The 18656-nt window shown below is 42.0% G+C and overlaps 1 protein-coding gene across 2 annotated transcripts in view; it reads right to left on the bottom strand.

The window, feature by feature from the left end:
- UBR5 (ubiquitin protein ligase E3 component n-recognin 5) overlaps positions 1–18656 on the bottom strand; it is a 144125-nt gene that overhangs the window by 70201 nt on the left and 55268 nt on the right. For both annotated transcript variants that reach the window (XM_065397837.1, XM_065397836.1), the window contains exons 13-16: positions 18370–18487; positions 7529–7713; positions 3985–4094; positions 1665–1777 (exon numbers count right to left, since the gene is read on the bottom strand). In XM_065397837.1, coding sequence (XP_065253909.1) covers positions 1665–1777; positions 3985–4094; positions 7529–7713; positions 18370–18487 — 526 coding nt within the window. The remainder of the gene's footprint in view (positions 1–1664; positions 1778–3984; positions 4095–7528; positions 7714–18369; positions 18488–18656) is intronic.

Genomic DNA, 18656 nt, shown 5'->3' with positions numbered 1-18656 from the left:
TTTGATAGCTTGAACATTTTACAGTTTTACTTTTAGAAACATTGTTTGCATTATTATGGTGCCATCTAGCCTTCTATATATAAAAAAAATCAGCAAAGGTGACAGTAGTCCTGAGGGGTGGGCCTCCTTACTAGCAATTGGTGGACATTTGTAAGTTATAAAAATTTACAGGCAGAAAGATTGCTATATTTGCACATCACAAAAACTGTGTACAAAACAAATTCAACCTCATTTATTATATTTGTATTACAGTGGCACCTAGAGGTCTCACCCCAGATTTAGCACCATTGTGCCAGGTACTGTACAGACACAGTGAGAAACCGTCCCTGCCCTTAAGAGCTTACAATCTAAACGGAAGAGACAGACAAAAGGCAAATAGATTAAATGGCTTTTGCAAAGTCACAGACCACATCAGTGGCAGAAATAGTAACAGAATCCAAGTATCCTGATTCCCAGTCCAGTGCCCTATCCACTAGAACACACGGTCTCCAAGAGAAACCTGCAAATGCTTTCGGGTGTTCTTACATAAACTACTTAATGCTCCCCTATGCAGCAATAATCCATACAAGGAAGTGGAAATTCATCATGGGATCTTCCCCTTTCAGAAAGGGGAAGTTTACTGCAGTTTACTACAAATTGTGCTGGCTTTTATAATATATGGAGATATACCTATCTCATAGAACTGGAAGGGACCCCGAAAGGTCATCGAGTCCAGCCCCCTGCCTTCACTAGCAGGACCAAGTACTGATTTTGCCCCAGATCCTTAAGTGACCCCCTCAAGGATTGAACTCACAACCCTGGGTTTAACAGGCCAATGCTCAAACCACCGAGCTATCCCTCCTCCCGGTTTGGAGAATACTGCAGAAACATGCCCAACTGACCTCATCCCTCCCAACTAATTTCACAAAGCTAGAACCAAAGGAGTTTTGGAAACAAAGGGCAGTACAGTGTAGAGACAGAACCTCCCCCTCTGGCACTCTTGATCCTGCGCAAGATCTCTGAAGGCAGGTTCACCTTCACATGTGGGTACAGTGGGAAGTTTGGGGTCCTGAGATATATAGGACCAGACAAACTGGCATTCTTGAATAAAGTAAAATGTCCTGATGGTGCCATTTAGTAAAAAGTGAAATAAAATTATTCCCAGTCTCCAGTAAACATATCAGTTTATTTCTACTCCGAACCTTGTTCTTGTTTGTTTTCCGGGGTTCCATTTCACCAACGGATTTGTCCAAGCAAATTTTCAGGTGATGCTATCTCAAAAATATAGTTCATTTGACCCACCATGATTTTGCTGGACAAACCAGGGGGCTACTGTTCCTTCCATTGTAAGAACTTTTGAGCAAGGTCAATTCTTTGTGCTTTTCTTGCAATGCTAGACTTGGAACAAGTCCAGGGAAAATCAAAGATTACTTCTTTCACAGTCAGCGTTTTGGACTCAGAGTGTGTTTGCAGTTGATGAGCACCATTGACTGTGTTAAGAACAAATGTTAAAATATGACAAAAGTTGTGCTGGGAAGAAGCACAGCGAACAATACTCCCGTCTGTCCCCAAAATTGGGTCACTTTACAGCCAAAGTAAAACCAACTGTACAGTCAGCCAATCAAAAGGAAAGATTGTTTCACAGCAATTAAAAGGAAAGCAATCAGAATTCAGTTTAAACAAACCTTGCCAACAGGAACATTCTTAACATCTTCTACAAACACGACTTCCCTAAGAGACCACTGCTCTTCATTCACTTTCTCTTCTTCTTTCGGAGCAGGAGTAGACCGTCGTCGTTCTTAAACAACAACAAAATAATAAGTACCAAAACCCCCAAACTTGAATCATTTCATCGAGATCTTACTTTATGCTTAACACACACACTTTGCAAAAGCGTACCATTATTCAAATCAAAATTTAAATCAGAAGTAAAATTTAGTTTGATTCAAACACTGTCTGAAGTCAGAGTAGCATGACAGAATTTCTCAATGCCACATAAATGTTTTGCTAATAAATCTGTACCAAACAGTAAAGCTGTTCCACATCAACAAAAAGAAACTAAAAGAAGTCTATTAAAGCTATGACTTCCTTAGTCATGTTAATTCATTCCTAGCCATGTTTGTTTATTCCATATGTTAAAGATTCCGAGTATTAAAGTACCAAAAAACTGTTCTTGTAATGATACAGTAACTATGAAAAAGGACCTAAAAAGTTGAAGTTAGCATAAGATCCTTAATTCAGACATGTTAAATATGCTGCATTATTTATTACAGCCTTGCAAAATTCTGCCAACTAGCCCAGGCCAATATTTGACAGATGAATAAAACAGTATTACCCATTTTGGACCTGGGTTGCAATGTATTCATGGCAGTCATATTTTTGTTTTAAAGATCAACATCTGAAGAGCAAGTGTTAAGATTCACGTTTGTATTCTTGTTAGTAGTGTAACATGGTTGAGTTAACATTAGTATGAAGCCTTTTACTTCCTTAATTATAAGAGTTCATATTAACCAACACTATATGAACATATGATTTTGTATTTTTTTAAATAAAGAAACAGGAAAAAGGTTTATAAACTCCACACATTTATAGCCCTGCACTTATAGCTTTAAAATTCCACACAAACGTATAAGCACGGGGCTGAAAACATGGGATCTTTTAATAGCTGGAACATAACTATGTAAACACTGAAAGATTAAACAGACAGCTGTGGCCTGAAGTCTTTTAAGTCAAAAAACAGTTGCTGCATTCAAAACCGATCTATAAAACAGTTTTCTATTTTGAAAGCTTTCTATTTAGATACTGGCTATAACAAAATTAGTATTGTAGGTCTGAACCTAAAGTTCTCTAATCTAGGTAGTTATGTGACCCTTCAGTACACTCTGGTATGTGTATAACTGGAGGGACAGGGGTCAAAATGAGGAAGTTGTTGAAATTATAGTATCAGAATAAGAATAGCTATACTGATTAAAAGTCACAAAGGTGGTATGGTAGGGACAAGTGCTTTGAGTTTTTAATGTGGTATATTTGGTATTCTGAGAACTGTTGATGCAAGTAACAAACAGTTTTACAGCATATGTGCAATACTGAACTTCTAAATTTTTTAAACTATTACTTTGTGTATATGCACATAAGAGTGGAAGAAGGTCCTCAGAGGAAGACTAACCAATTGGAAGCATGCCCTAGTTAAGATGCCTGAGCAAAATACACAGAAATGTCTTAAAATAATCTGGAAGTGCATAAGGTATATTTCTGCCACCCTTGCACACTTCAAAAACTGAAGAATGGATTTTACTCAATTTTTCAAAACCAGTTCAACTGTAGGTTGAAACCGAGCATGGAAAATTTCATTCCAGGAAGTTCTAAATGTAAGAAAATGGTTATAGTGGAAGTCTCTGTATAACTAACTACAGTGTTTCTACCAAATGAGCATCATATAGTTATTGGCTTTTGTATAAATCTACAACAAGCTTCATGACTGAAATTTACTATATTTAACTTTAAGATACCAGCACTAAACTCCCATTGTTTATTCTAATAAATTCTACATTAGAAGAACACTGGCAGATCTGAACTTTCAGCATCAGTGGATTAAAAAATGTTTTCACAGTAGTCTTTAAGTGAACTGCAGTTAGGATAGAAGAGCCAGAATGCATTTTGCCAGTCAGAAAGTTACATTTTCAATGATTTCTGTTAACTACACTATTCATAAGACAGCTCCCATTTACTGATTTTAAATTACTTGTCAAGAGCACTCTTCAATGCTAGAGATAAATAAAAACAAACATACATCGTGATAGACTTAGTGTAACTGTGAGATATACAAATGCTCTCCGGGTTACGCAAACCCGACTTACGAAAATCCGCACTTACGGAAAAAGTTCCGTACGCTTTTTTTTGGGGGGGGGGGGGGAGGGGGCGTAATTGTCAGGCATACGTTCCCGACTTATGCAAAATTCAACTTACACAAGGCATCTGTAACAGTTATATAGACACTGCACTTACTGTACGGCATTGATGCGCTGCTTGCAATTGAAGATGCATCACTACAGGTAGAAGCTGGGGATGGTGGTGGACCCATTTCAGTTTTCACTGGTTCCTGTTTGCTTTCAGGCCTAGGATTTAAGAATTTAATTATATTTATAAAAAAACATTAACAGAATGAAAAGTCTATTTCAAGGTTTGGACAAACAGTTTCTTGGGCTTGTTTTGCTGAACAAAAAGCTATTCTAGCCAAGCATTTCACATTGTAATTTGTGTAAGAGCTAAAAATACTTTTATTTTTGCGAACACTTAAACAGATTTCTTAATTTAGAATGAAACAGTAAAAACCCTAATATAAATCTATATTTCTATGCTTTTAACATATCCCATTATAGAGCTACTAGGATAAAGTTATAATGTCTAGATGATGCTATGTTCCTTACGCAGGGTCTAGCTGTAAAATTGTTCTCAATGGAGAGTTGAAATCCCACATTTTGGAATGTTAAAACATCCCCAAATGTGAACTAATTTGGGAGGATAGGGTGGGAAGAAGAGAAAGGTGTTTATTTATTAAAGTGACTTATAACTCAAAACAGTTTGACAGTTTTCTTACAACTTAACAAAAACAGTTTGCTTTTAAGAGTAAGTGAAAATTTTCAGGCCAAACCAGTTTTTTCAAGTCAGAGTTATCCAAGGGCTAACAGGACTTTTTAACGGAAGCTGGATGCAACCCTAACTTTGGAGAGACTACCCAACACAGCTTTTCACAATATAATTAGTACCAAGACTGAAGCAATTTCCAGCTTACTAAAATACATAATTGTTCAAGTAAAATTTTACTACCACTATGAAACAACACAGTAGACAAAAGAGTCTCAGTCTTCACATAACACTCCTGTTGCTTAAATGTCCACAGTTTCAAACACTTGTAGCGACATCTTGATTGCAGTTAAAATGTATGCACATTTAGGCAATTTGAAAATGCAGGCTTTACCAATAAATCTGAGTCTCACTCTAAGATGGAATAATAAAAAACACTCCAGATTTCGCTCAACCCCATACTCCTTAGCTGAGGTCTGACCACTTCCAAGTATTTTCCTTTATATTTTGGCATCACCAATTCAAAGCTCTCAAGTGAAATATTCAACAACCTATCTAATTGATAAAGTAACTGAATCACCCCTTTGGGATTGTTTTTTCCTTCCCCCTCAATTGTGTGATGTCAAATTATAACAAGATGTTATAAGCTAGCGACCATGTTCTGTTAAAAATATCAATAATTTACCTAATTAAAAATCTCCTGCTATAATATACAGTACATAAGAGCATCATTTATTGCTTTGCCAAACAATACCACCAGCTGGAAATGATATTCAGCCAAAAGCAAATAAAAGCTAAAGCAATAAATATGGTCACATGTATTAAACAATCATATATAATACATCAATAATTTAGTAACAGAAACGAAAAGCAATACCATCAAGTCAACTACCAACTCTCAAAACAGAGTATCAGCAAGACATTTTTCTTTTAAATTGTGTTAACTTGCTATTTGCTATCCAAAATTATATAGCAAGTCTATGCAGATGTATGTACTTTTAATTGTAACAGATATGGTGCAATTTCAGTCCCTCACCAATAATGATTAAAAGCTATTATTCCTATTTGGGAAAGTAAATGTATTTCAAAAAAATAAGGGGTCCCCCCGCAAAAAAGTGGATTAATGTCCTCTGGAAACTATGAGGACTTTACCTTGAATGTTCTTGCTTATTTTACTGCTGCGATTTTTCAACCTTTTTTCATTTGCAGACCCCTACAAAAGTTTCAAATGGAGGAGTGAACCCCTTTGGAAATCTTAGGCATAGTCTGCGGACAACAGGTTGAAAACCACCGTTTTACTGAATTTCCCTAGAGATTACCTTCACTCTTTACATCTGAGCTATACACTAGCGATCACTCTGAGGAGGAAATGACAGTTAAAAGCAGGAGGAGGATATGGGAAAGAGGAATGGTAGTGGAAACATCTGACCTAAACAGCATTAGGACAAAGGAAAAAGTAGTGGCCAATGCTGTGAGGAGTGGCCAGGGGAGCAGTGACATCTGGCACGTTATCAGTTGATCTATCCAGGAGGAAGTAATGGCTGAGCTGGTCATTTGATAGGTACCACAGGGAGAAAGAAAAATGGCACCACCTATCCAGTGGCCTTAAATTTTTATTTGAAAGAAGTTATTTAGACAAAGGTGGATTTCTGGTTGTTAGTGGACATTAGGCTAAGTACCTATTAGATGTCAACTTTCCAGAAAAGGGTCTGATTAAGAACCGAGGAAACACCCAAACAATTTAGCAACTACAAACTTCTACAACAAATGCGCTAAGGCAAGCTCAAAACCTTATCAAAAATGGTAAGTCTGTTAATTTTTGGAAGTTTTCAAATAAGTACTATGAAGTTAAAAAAATGTATTAACGTATTGGTTTTCAAGGTGAGCAGGGTAAAGAGAAGAGATGAGCACAGTCAAGTGACCCAATAGGTAAATAGGGCGCTCTCTTCCACTCTCTAATTCCAGAACAAAATTTACTGGCTGAACTAGACTGAAGCATAAATATGGTGTTCAGTAACCCTATGGTCTCTTAGTCAGACCACCTGACATTAACAACTCAGTTATCCCAACAGTCTGTTTTCCCTCTCACATCAAGCAATCCTGGAATCACCAATAACGCCCCTATGAAAGTCTCTTTTAGTGACCAATAGAGTTTTTTTAATGGTTTAGTAGTTTCAACAAGTGGCACTGTCATGCCTCTGTTTGCTTGCCTGCCTACCCTGATCCCTATCACTGATAATTCCTCCTTTAGATTCAGTTATCCTGAGATTCTTCACAAGACAGTCTTCTTTCTCATATGCTGCTATGTTTCTAACACCACCTATTTAATGTTAAAGAATACACTAGAACCTGAGTTACAAATACCAGAGTTACGAACTGACCAGTCAACCACACACCTAATTTGGAACCAGAAGTACACAATCAGGCAGCAGCAAAGACAAAAAAAAAAAAAAAAAAAAGCAAATACAGTACAGTACTGTGTTAAACGTAAACTACTAAAAAACTGAAGGGAAAGCAGCCTTTTTCTTCTGCATAGTAAAGCTTCAAAGCTGTATTAAGTCAATGTTCAGTTGTAAACTTTTGAAAGAATAACGTTTATTTAGAGTTAGGAACATTTCAGGAGTTACAAACAACCTTCATTCCCGAGGTGTTCATAACGTGGAGGTTCTACTATGTAAGTGGTTTGTGTCACTCACTTATTACCCCTAAAATAATCCATTTTACTGAATAGTTATTTGCCAGGTAATCTCCATCAGTGACGTCAGGAAAGAGCTCACAGCAGCAGCAGCCTGCAGAAACTATGGGGATTTTGTTTAATTTCGTCAGAGTCTGGCAGAAACTTCATATAAGTTTGATGCAAACTCATGATTGCCAGTATCAATTAATCGGTATCTCAATTAATATTACGCCAAACTAGTAAATTTTCACTCCAAAAATACATTCAGATTCTTTTTAGTGCACTTACTTTGCCTCAGTAGTTTTGCTAGCTTTCTCCATGTTTTTCAAGCTCTCTGGTGATCGAAGCTGGAACCTACAGCTATCATTCATATTCCAAACGGATTCCATTAAGACACCCACTTTAGGAATTCCAGCGCTAATTGAAAAAGCCACAGCTCCAGCATGATAAAGGGGATTATTTCTCAGGCACACCTACAGACAAGAGTTAGAAATAGATGAATATTTCTATGCAAGATCAGACAAAGAATGATATTGATTCAGATAAGAGTACAAGCAAACATTGAACATACATATATCTCTGTGAAAGTGTCTCATTTCCTCAGCAATTAGAAAGGGAAAACTTTAGGGGAGGAGTGGACACAATAGGTGCAGATGCAACCAGCAGTTGCTAGTTGCAAAATGGCCATTTCAAATATGACTTTACCAAGTAACTACAACCTTAAAGGGCCAGCCTCAGAAAAGAATGCTAGGAAAAAAATGTTCCTAGAAGAGTGCCACCCTCCCCTAGGGAGTCAATAAGGACCAAGCAGCAGCTCCTTGGAAAGAGGCTGTTCTGGCGGTGTGACTAGCACCATTATCATAATCACACAGCATGTGATGCTGAGAGTCTTAGGTTGTTTTCAGACCTTTTCAGGTAGTTTACATGAGTAAACTAAGCATTTGCCAGATCAGAGCCGAATACTGAATGACTTATAAAGCAGTATTCTCAGTAGAGTACATCAAGTGTTTAGTCCTACAGCCCATAATACGTTCTTTACTACTTTTTAAAGCAATTCAAATTGAATTATGGACAAATAGCTACCCCTTGGGCAAAGCTCACGTACATAAATTTTAAAGAAATAAAACAGTTGTAGATTAAGCTACCTCATCTGTATTGTTTGTTCTATACTCCTAGTGAATTTGTAGAGTGCAATTAGTTAAAATTCAAAACACAAAAAAAATGCATGGTGACAGGTTTCAGAGTGGTAGCCGTGTTAGTGTTCTTCAAGATGTATTACTCATGTCCATTCTATTCTAGGTGCGTGCACGCCCATGTGCACAGTCAGATTTTTTTCTATAGGGTCAGCTGCGGCGCGCACTTGAGTGCTCCGCTCATGCGCCAGTATATTCGATGCTGACGACCCTACGCCCTCTCAGTTACTTCTTGCCAGCAACTCTGCCAGAGGGGCAGGAGGGCGGGTAACAGAATGGACATGAACACATCTTGAAGAACAGCAGTTATGAAAAGTAGGTAACCATTTTTCTTCAAGTGCTTGCTCATGTCAATTCCATTCTAGGGGACACACAAGCAGCATCCTTGGAGGTGAGCTCAGAGTTCACGGACTTGCGGCTTGCAACATTGCTCCACCGAAACCAGCATTGCCCCGGGCCAGCTGGATAAGCGTGTAATGGAACGTTAACGTGTGGATGGACGACCAGGTGGCCACCTTACAGATGTCCTGGATAGGCACTTGGGCTAGGAAAGCTGCCAAAGAAGCTTGCGCTCTGGTTGAATGGGCGGTCACGATTGCCGGAGGCATCCTTGCCTGATCGTAGCAGCAGCGAATGCAGGCAGTGAACCAAGAAGAAATTCTTTGAGCAGGCTCTAGACAACCTTCCATCCTGTCGGCCACCATGACGAACAATTGCGCCAACTTGCGGAACGGCTTAGTCCTTTCAATGTAGAAGGCTAGCGCCATCCTGACGTCTAGGGAATGCAACTTACACTCCTCCTCCTGACTTATGCTGCTTTGGAAAAAAAGCAGGTAAGTAAATGTTCTGGCCTGTATGAAACTGAGACCACCTCAGGCAGGAAAGCCGGGTGTGGCCGCAGCTGGACCTTATCTTTGTAAAACCCATATAGGGCGGTTCTGAGGTAAGAGCCCTAATCTCAGAGACCAGGCAGGCAGATGTTACTGCAACCAACAACGTGACTTTCCAGGAAAGGAAGAGGAGAGAGCAGGAAGCCAGAGGCTCCAAGGGGGGTCCCGTGAGCCACAACAGTACATGATTCAGGTCCCACAGAGGGACCGAGTCCCTGACGTGCGGGTAGAGGTGCTCGAGGCCCTTGAGGAACCTGGTAGTCATGTCCTGGGTGAAAACTGACCTACCCTCGAGCAGCGGATGGAAGGCTGAGAGAGCAGCCAAGTGGACCTTGATAGTTGAAAGGGACAGGCCTTGGAGCTTGAGATGCAAAAGGTAGTCCAGGATCAATTGCAGCAAGGCCCACTTGCGTTACCTAAGGTCTAACAAGCGAACTGCTTTCATTTGGCCAGGTAGGTCGCTCTGGTGGAGGGCTTTCTGCTGCCCAACAGGAACTGCTGGACACCAGCCAACCACTTCTGCTCCTCTGCATTTAACCATGCAGCAGCCAAGACGTAAGGTGCAGCGCCGCCAGGTTCGGATGCAGAAGACTGCCATGGTTTTGTGACAGCAGATCCAACCGGAGCAGTAGCTTTAACTGAGCAGCCACCAAGAAGTCCAGTAGCATGCCAAACCAGTGTTGGCGCTACGAGGATTACTTTCGCCCTGTCCTAACTGATCTTCATGAGGACTCTGTAGATCAATGGAACTAGGGGGAAGGTGTACATTAGAGCCACCCCAACCATGGGCACAGGAAAGTGTCCGACAGGAAGTCTCTGACGAACCCCCAAAAGGAGCAGAAAATGTGGAATTTCCTATTGTGCCTGGACGCAAACAGATCCACCTGGGGAGTACTCCATCTCTGGAAGATGATGCTGACAACCTCTGGATGGAAAGGCCACCCATGGCGAGACTAGAAGGTCCTGCTGAGGCGATCTGCCAAGGCATTCCTGGCCCCAGCGAGGTGTGCGGCTATGAGATGGATGTCATGCTGTACACAAGTCCCATAGCCTGAGGGCTTCCTGGCAAAGGGTAGATGAACTGGCTCCATCTTGCTTATTGATATAGAACATAGCTGCTGCATTGTCCATCAGGACCTGGACCACCCTGCTCTTTAGGTGAGGTAGGAAGGCATGGCAGGCCAAGCGGACTGCTCTGAGCTCCCCGACATTGATGTGTAGGGAACGATCAAGATGGGACCAATGACCTTGCGTGCTGAGATTGCCCAGGTGGGCTCCCCATCTCAGGTCCGAAGCATCAGAGACGAGGGTAACCAACAGAGAGAGGGCCACGAATGGAACTCCCTCCAACGCCGATGCAGAATTTTTCCACCATGCAAGTGATAACAGGATGTGGTCCGGGAACTTGACCACATGGTCCGTGCTGTCTCTGTTGGGAACACAGACTGAAGGCAGCCACGCCTGTAGCGGCCTGAGGTGGAGCCGTGCATGTCGGATCATGCAAGTACAGGCTACCATGTGGCCCAACAACTGCAGGCACACATGAACGGCGGTGAGAAGGTAGGCTTGCACACACAAGGTCAGGTCCGCCATGATCTGGAACCGGGTCTGAGGGAGAAAGGCCCTGGCCCGAATAGAGTCGAGGACTGCTCCGATGAACTCTAATCCGTGTGCTAGAACTAAGGTTGACTTTTTCTCATTTATTAACCACCGCAGGTCGTGATTGGTGGAGCAAACCAGGTCGAGAGGACACCGCACCTGATCCCGGGATCGGCCCTTTATTAATTAACCAGTCGTCGAGGTATGGATAAATTTGCACACCTCAGCGCCTCAGGTAAGTAGCCACTGGCACTATTCACTTTGTAACACCCCTGGGGCTGACAAGAGACTGAAGGGCAGTGCGTGAATTGAAAATGGCGGTGGTCCAACACAAAACGGAGGAAACGCCTGTGCCCCGGAAAAATGGAAATATGAAAATACACATCCTTTAAGTCAAAGGCAGCGTACCAATCTCCCAGATCCTCAAAATGCCTGCTTCTGGCTTCTTTGGCCTCTGGAAGAACCAGGCTGGGAAGAGGAATGGGAAAACGAAGGGTGCAGCCACTTAAACCATTTGTCTCTGTCCTTCTTCCTGTAGGAGCTGGACTGGGGGACATCCCAGGACCTCGATGGAGGAGGTGGGAGACGTAACAGCTTTCTAACCTACTGAGGGGTTTCCAGGCCCAAGGAACAGAGAGTGGCACAGGAGTCTTTAAGGCCGTGGAGCTGTGCCTCAGTCAACTCCAAGAAGAGCCCTGCTCCCTCAAACAGGAGGTCCTGAAGGGTAGTCTGCATCTCCTGGGACAGGCCAGAGGACTGCAAACAGGAGTTGCAGCTCATGACCACCACAGAGGCAACTACCCTGGCCACCAACTCCGTAGTATCCCAGACCATCTGGAGAGTGTTTCTCGCCACCACCAAGGTGGCGAACTCCTGTGGAAGGCCCTCCTTGAACTTGCTGATGGAGTCCCACAGTTTGATATTGTACCTGCCTAGCAGGCCTGATTGTTAGACATCCAAAATTGCAGGCTGGCTGTTGAATACATTTTCCTGCCAAATAAGTTCAGCCTCCTGGCATCTTTATTTTTCTGTGTGACGCTCGCTTGGCCCTTTTGTTGATGGTGGACACAACCAGGGACCGCGCTGGAAAGTGGGTATACAAGTATTTGCCGGGACATAGTACTTCTTTTCCGCCTTCTCGGAGGAAAGTCTCCACAAAGACTTAACAATTTTCAGGACCCCTGGGTGGACGGGCAACGGGACCCGGGCCGGGGTGGAGAAGAGTATGACATTAAAGAGGTCACCAGACTCCTCCGCTAGCTCCTTGACCTCCAAGTTCAGGTTGACCTCCAAGTCATCGGGTGGGCTGCTCGTTTGCAAGGGGCCTGCCACCTTCATCCGGAGATGACGAAGACGACTGCACCATGGGGGAAGAGCGGCATCCCTTTGCTCATCTGGGGACAGCTCCTTGGGCATTGGGGCTTGCTGTGTCGCCCCCACATTGGATTCGGCACTGTGCTCTGACTCCGGTGCCAGCTGTGCCAAAAGCAGTTTGTCCGAAGTGGCCTGGGAGGAACAGTGGGAGTCTGAGACCAGCATAACAGGTACACCCCACGGGTTCCAGTACTGGCAATGAGCAGGCCACTGCCCCTGCCTCCATGCCGCTGCCGCAGGAGGCGCACCGATGGCGATTAGCCTTTTATCAGTGAGGGGTGAACTCCCCTTCCGACTTGGACCATTGCCTTCCCAGTGACCAGGATGGAGCTGTAGATGCCTGAGCCTGCCGACAGACCCTCATTGGCGACCAGAAAGGAGAGGATGAGGTTCTGTGCCTATTGTAATTATGCAAAGTGTGGGCCATTAATAGTGGTTTGGAATCTTGATGGCTCCCATCAACCAGGACAATTGACTGTGGATGGCTCTGTTTGCAGGCAAGCCTTCCTGTGAGTCAGGCTGGAAGGAATGAAGGCTTGGTGTCTTACAGTGACATGTGATCATGTCACCTGAGCTGGAATCCAGCCTTAACCTGGTGTTTTCCATTGAGAAGGAGGGGTGGGAACCCAGAGGTACAAAGGATTCCCGCCTTATGCAAAAGTTATACAAGTGGGTGGAACAGAACAAAGGGGGCAGCCATCAAGAGAAATCCCCTAGCTACCACCTGAGCTGGAACAAGGGCTGTACCAGGGGAAAGGATTGTGCCCAGGACTAGGAAGGCATCCAGTCTGTGAAATAAACTTACTGAAACATCGATGAGGGTGAGATTTTATCTGTATTCAGTTTTATTACTATACTAGGCTTAGACTTGCGTGTTTTATTTTATTTTGCTTAGTAATTCACTTTGTTCTGTCTGCTATTACTTCGAAACACTTAAATACTACTTTCTGTATTTAATAAAATCACTTTTTACTTATTAATTAACCCAGAGTATGTAACAAACAAACAAAATCTACATTTGTAAGTTGTGCTTTCACAATAAATAGCTTGCACTACGGTATTTGTATGAGGTGAACTGAAAAATACTATTTCCTTTATTGTTTTTACAGTGCAAATATTTAATAAAAATAATATAAAGTGAGCACTGTACACTTTGTATTCTGTATTGTAATTGAAATCAATATTTGAAAATGTAGAAAAATATCTAAAATATTTAAGAAATTTCAATTGGTATTCTATTGTTTAACAGTGCAATTAAAACGGCCATTAAACACGATTAATCTTTTTGAGTTAATCATGAGTTCACTGCAATTAATCAATAGCCCTAGTAAATAGATTGAGTTCCTTGTACCCATCACTATAAGACAGGTTTTCTAATCCTTTAATATCATTCACATGACTTTTCTCTGAACCCTCTCCAATATATCAACATCCTTCTTGAATTGTGGACCTCAAAGCTGGACACTATTCCAGCAGTGGCAGCACCAGTAACAAACACAAAGGCATAACCATCTCTTTACTCCTACTCGAGAATCTCCAGTTTACGCATCCAAGGATCATATTTTCCCCTGTGGCCACAGCATTGCATTGGGAGCTCATGTTTAGTTAATTATCCATCATGACCCCCAAATCTTTTTCAGAACCGCTTCTCAGGCTAGAGTCCCAGATTCCATAAGTATGGCTTACATTCTTTGTTCCTAGACATATGTTTACATTTAGCCACATTAAAACACATTACTTGTGCTCTGCTTACCAAACAATCCAAGCCTCTCTCTACCAGTGACCTGTCCACTCCCCGAATTTGTGTCATCTGAAAACTCTATCAATAATGATTTTATGTTTTCTTCTAGATCATTGATGAAAATGTTAAATAGCATAGGGCCAAGAACTGATCCCTGTAGGACCCGCCCCAGAAACAGACATTCAATGATGATTTCCTATTTACAATTACATTTCGAGACCCAGAGTTCGCCAGTTTTTAAATCTATTCAACGTGTATGCCATGTTGATTTTGTACCCTTCTACTTTTTTAATCCACTTTTCTAAACAAAGTAGTAAAATCTATACAACCCCTTCACTGGATGTAGTTATACTGGTATAAAGATGCCTTATACTGGTATAGCTTATTTGACACGTGATACTTTGGAAACACTGAATATTCAAAGCCTATTGCTAGGGCCCTACTAAATTCATGTCCGTGAAAAACGTGTCAGGGACTGTGAAAGCTGGTCTCCTCTGAGAAATGTGGCTATTGTAAAGGGTTCACAGTATTGCCATCCTTACTTCTGCGCTTCCTTCAGAGCTCGGTGTCTGCTGGGCTGGTGCTCAGCTCTGAAGGCAGCGCCGCCACCAGCAGCAGTGCAGAACTAAGGATGGCAATACCGCAACGCCATCCCCAACAATGACCTTCTGACCCCCTCACAGCCTCCTTTTGGGTCGGGACCCCCACCGTTACAGCACCGGTAACTTTCAGATTTAAATATGCGAAACCACAAAATTTAAGATTTTTTAAATCCTATGACCGTGAAATTTACCAAAATGGACCATGAATTTGGTAGGGCCCTATCTATTGCATTGAGATGTGACAGATGTTATGGGCACATGGAATACTCAAAAACAGCTGCATCAATTTTAAATGTTATTTGTATTCCTGACTCAACAGGTGAACTAAAGGGTTTTCTGCAAGAACTGAAGTCACTGAGGAATAACACTGGTCTACAATTTTTGAGAAGTCGTCTGCTTCAGAGATAAAATGTGCTATTTATTATGTATTTTGATGTGCTGAATTCAAATATGACAATTAAAACAACTGATTGGCTACTGTTTCTAAGATATTTAAGTTTTTACATTTTATATCTATGTATATTGTGTAGATAGTAGAGTTTTAATCATAAATTGTAAACCTAGGTCTTTTCATGTGTTTATGGTTGCTTTACATGATAATATTTCACCTGTCCTGTTTATGTAACACTTTAAAAATCAGCAAAAGGGTTATATAAATAAAATTTATTATGAAACAAAAGGCAAAAAACTATTATGTACATTGTTTAGTCCTATTCAGTGTCTACTCGGCGCTTCTTGGCTTGTCTCTTGTATTCATTAAATGGAGCATCTCTTGTCACTGTCCAGCAATAGTCTGCAAGCATTGATGGGCTCCATTTGCCCTGATAGCGTTTCTCCATTGTTGCAATGTCCTGGTGAAATCGCTCGCCGCTCACTGCTCCGCAGTTCGGTGGAAAAAAATCTAGATGAGAGTGCAAAAAATGTACCTTTAGTGACATGTTGCAACCAAGGCTTTTGTATGCCTTGAGGAGGTTTTCCACCACCAACCTGTAGTTGTCTGCCTTGTTGTTTCCGAGAAAATTTATTGCCACTAACTGGAAGGCTTTCCATGCCGTCTTTTCCTTGCCACGCAGTGCATGGTCAAATGCATCATCTCGAAGAAGTTCACGAATCTGAGGACCAACAAAGACACCTTCCTTTAGCTTAGCTTCACTTAACCTTGGAAATTTTCCACGGAGGTACTTGAAAGCTGCTTGTGTTTTGTCAATGGCCTTGACAAAGTTAGTCATCAGACCCAGCTTGATGTGTAAGGGTGGTAACAAAATCTTCCTTGATTCAACAAGTGGTGGATGCTGAACACTTTTCCTCCCAGACTCCAATGACTGTCGGAGTGGCCAATCTTTCTTGATGTAGTGGGAATCTCTTGCACGACTATCCCATTCGCAGAGAAAACAGCAGTACTTTGTGTATCCAGTCTGCAGACCAAGCAAGAGAGCAACAACCTTCAAATCGCCACAAAGCTGCCACTGATCTTGGTCATAATTTATGCACCTCAAAAGTGGTTTCATGTTGTCATAGGTTTCCTTCATATGGACTGCATGACCAACTGGAATTGATGGCAAAACATTGCCATTATGCAGTAAAACAGCTTTAAGACTCGTCTTCGATGAATCAATGAACAGTCTCCACTCATCTGGATCGTGAACAATGTTGAGGGCTGCCATCACACCATCGATGTTGTTGCAGGCTACAAGATCACCTTCCATGAAGAAGAATGGGACAAGATCCTTTTGACGGTCACGGAACATGGAAACCCTAACATCACCTGCCAGGAGATTCCACTGCTGTAGTCTGGAGCCCAACAGCTCTGCCTTACTCTTGGGTAGTTCCAAATCCCTGACAAGGTCATTCAGTTCACCTTGTGTTATGAGGTGTGGTTCAGAGGAGGAGGATGGGAGAAAATGTGGGTCCTGTGCCATTGATGGTTCAGGACCAGAAGTTTCATCCTCTTCCTCGTCTGACTCAAGTGAGAATGATTCTGGTGCATCAGGAACCGGCAGTCCTTCTCCGTGGGGTACTGGGCATATAGCTGATGGAATGTTTGGATAATGCACAGTCCACTTTTTCTTCTTTGACACATCTTTCCCAACTGGAGGCACCATGCAGACGTAACAATTGCTGGTATGATCTGTTGGCTCTCTCCAAATCATTGGCACTGCAAAAGGCATAGATTTCCTTTTCCTGTTCAACCACTGGCAAAGATTTGTTGCACAAGTGTTGCAGCATATGTGTGGGGCCCACCTCTTGTCCTGATCTCCAATTTTGCAGCCAAAATAAAGGTGATGGGCTTTCTTAACCATAGTGGTTATACTGCGCTTTTGTGATGCAAAAGTCACTTCACCACAAACATAGCAGAAGTTATCTGCACTGTACACACAAGTACGAGGCATCTCTGCTCATTTTGGCTAAACAGAAATGTGTCCCTTTGCAAAATCAAACACTGACAAATAAGAGAGCACGACACTGTATGATTTCTAGGGCTGATATAGGGCAATTTGTTCAGCAGAGTGATGTAAGCTTCGTTATGATTGCATCATCCATGACTTCTAGGAATAACATGATGCAATTCATATCATGTATGACGCAATACCAGCTTCAGATTGCATCATTCATTGTTTTGCCTAAAAAGCAAGTACTGTCCAAACCCAGTCATAGATTTATTCATAGATCCAGTCAAAGATGTATTTTAGTCATTTCTGGTTTAAATTGAGATCCCTTCCCTTTATAACTCACTTATCCTCCGCCATTCCCAAGTCAAGGGTCATATATACTGACCCAATAGCATATCTTGAAAACTAGAGCCAATCAACAATTTTAAGCATCATTTTCGTTCTCAGTGACCCAGAATTAGTAAAGTTTGACTACATTTATTTCAGAAGCATTTTGGCTGTAGAGCAGTGTAATTGATGCTAATCCTCACCGGTGAAACAAGACAAGTAACAAGTCTGTGGAAGTTTCGCCCCCATCTCCCTCAAGGGAAATAGCATATACTGGTTTGACCTGGTAAGAGGCCTGGGAGACAAAGAACTTGAAATGGTATAAAATATCAGCCATGAACAGAGGAGTCACTCACACTCAAACCAAGAACAAACATGAGACTGTGAACAAGAGAGGCAGGCCCTGCGGAAAAGGCCTAAAGTACATTAGTCCTATTAGGGTCCCTATGTGGGAGATTAACTGACCAGGCAGTCACCAGAAATGCATATAAGATGTTTTCTTTGTAATGCTTTTATTCTGAATAAACAGCACTTTTTATGAGAGCTGTCTGATCACCGGTTAACCCTGTCATTGTCCCTGAAACAGGACTGCAAGTGCTGAACTAAAGTCACACCTAATGAGATGATCACAATAAATTGCAGAAACCTGCAGCTTAAGTCCCCAGTCTGGGAAGAAAGGATCATGGGATCCCATCCTGAGACAGGTCTCAGGCCTCTATCCGTCACCTAAGTGGAGTGCCCTCAGGGATACCAGGAAGCGGTCAGAGGTGCAGTTAACTGGAAGTGTGACAGCTTGTTCCTCTAAATTTCCAGGAATAAGCTATACCAGCATAACTGCATCGACACGTAGGGGGTTGCAGCACTTTAACTATACCAGTATAGTAAAAGTGATACAACTTTTGTGCACAGACAAGGCTTTAGTGTAAATGGAGAATGGCGCCTGATATTTTTTGACAACTGTATCCCCCTCCCAAAACACTTAAGGCAGCTCACAATACAGTGGTTGTACTTACCTGCGTGCCAACTGTGATATTTGGCATTGAAGAGATGCCAGCACTAGACTTGGGCTTTTTATTTTTTGCTCTGGCCTTTTCTAGCATCTTCTTCCTTTGGCTAAAAGGAACTACTCCCCTAAGGAAACAAAACAAATTATTAAACCAAGAACTACAAAAGAAGTGTCTTGAGCTTCTCAAGTCTACAACTTGGGGCTTGTCTACATTGGCAAGTTTTGTCGCCAAAAACTGCCTTTTGGTGACAAAACAGCAAGAGCATACACACGACAATGGGATTTTTCTTGTGA

The sequence above is a fragment of the Emys orbicularis genome, chromosome 2, assembly GCF_028017835.1.
Source record: "Emys orbicularis isolate rEmyOrb1 chromosome 2, rEmyOrb1.hap1, whole genome shotgun sequence".
In the NCBI taxonomy this organism is placed as follows: Eukaryota; Metazoa; Chordata; order Testudines; family Emydidae; genus Emys; species Emys orbicularis.
This window is presented reverse-complemented; position numbering and strand designations above follow the sequence as displayed.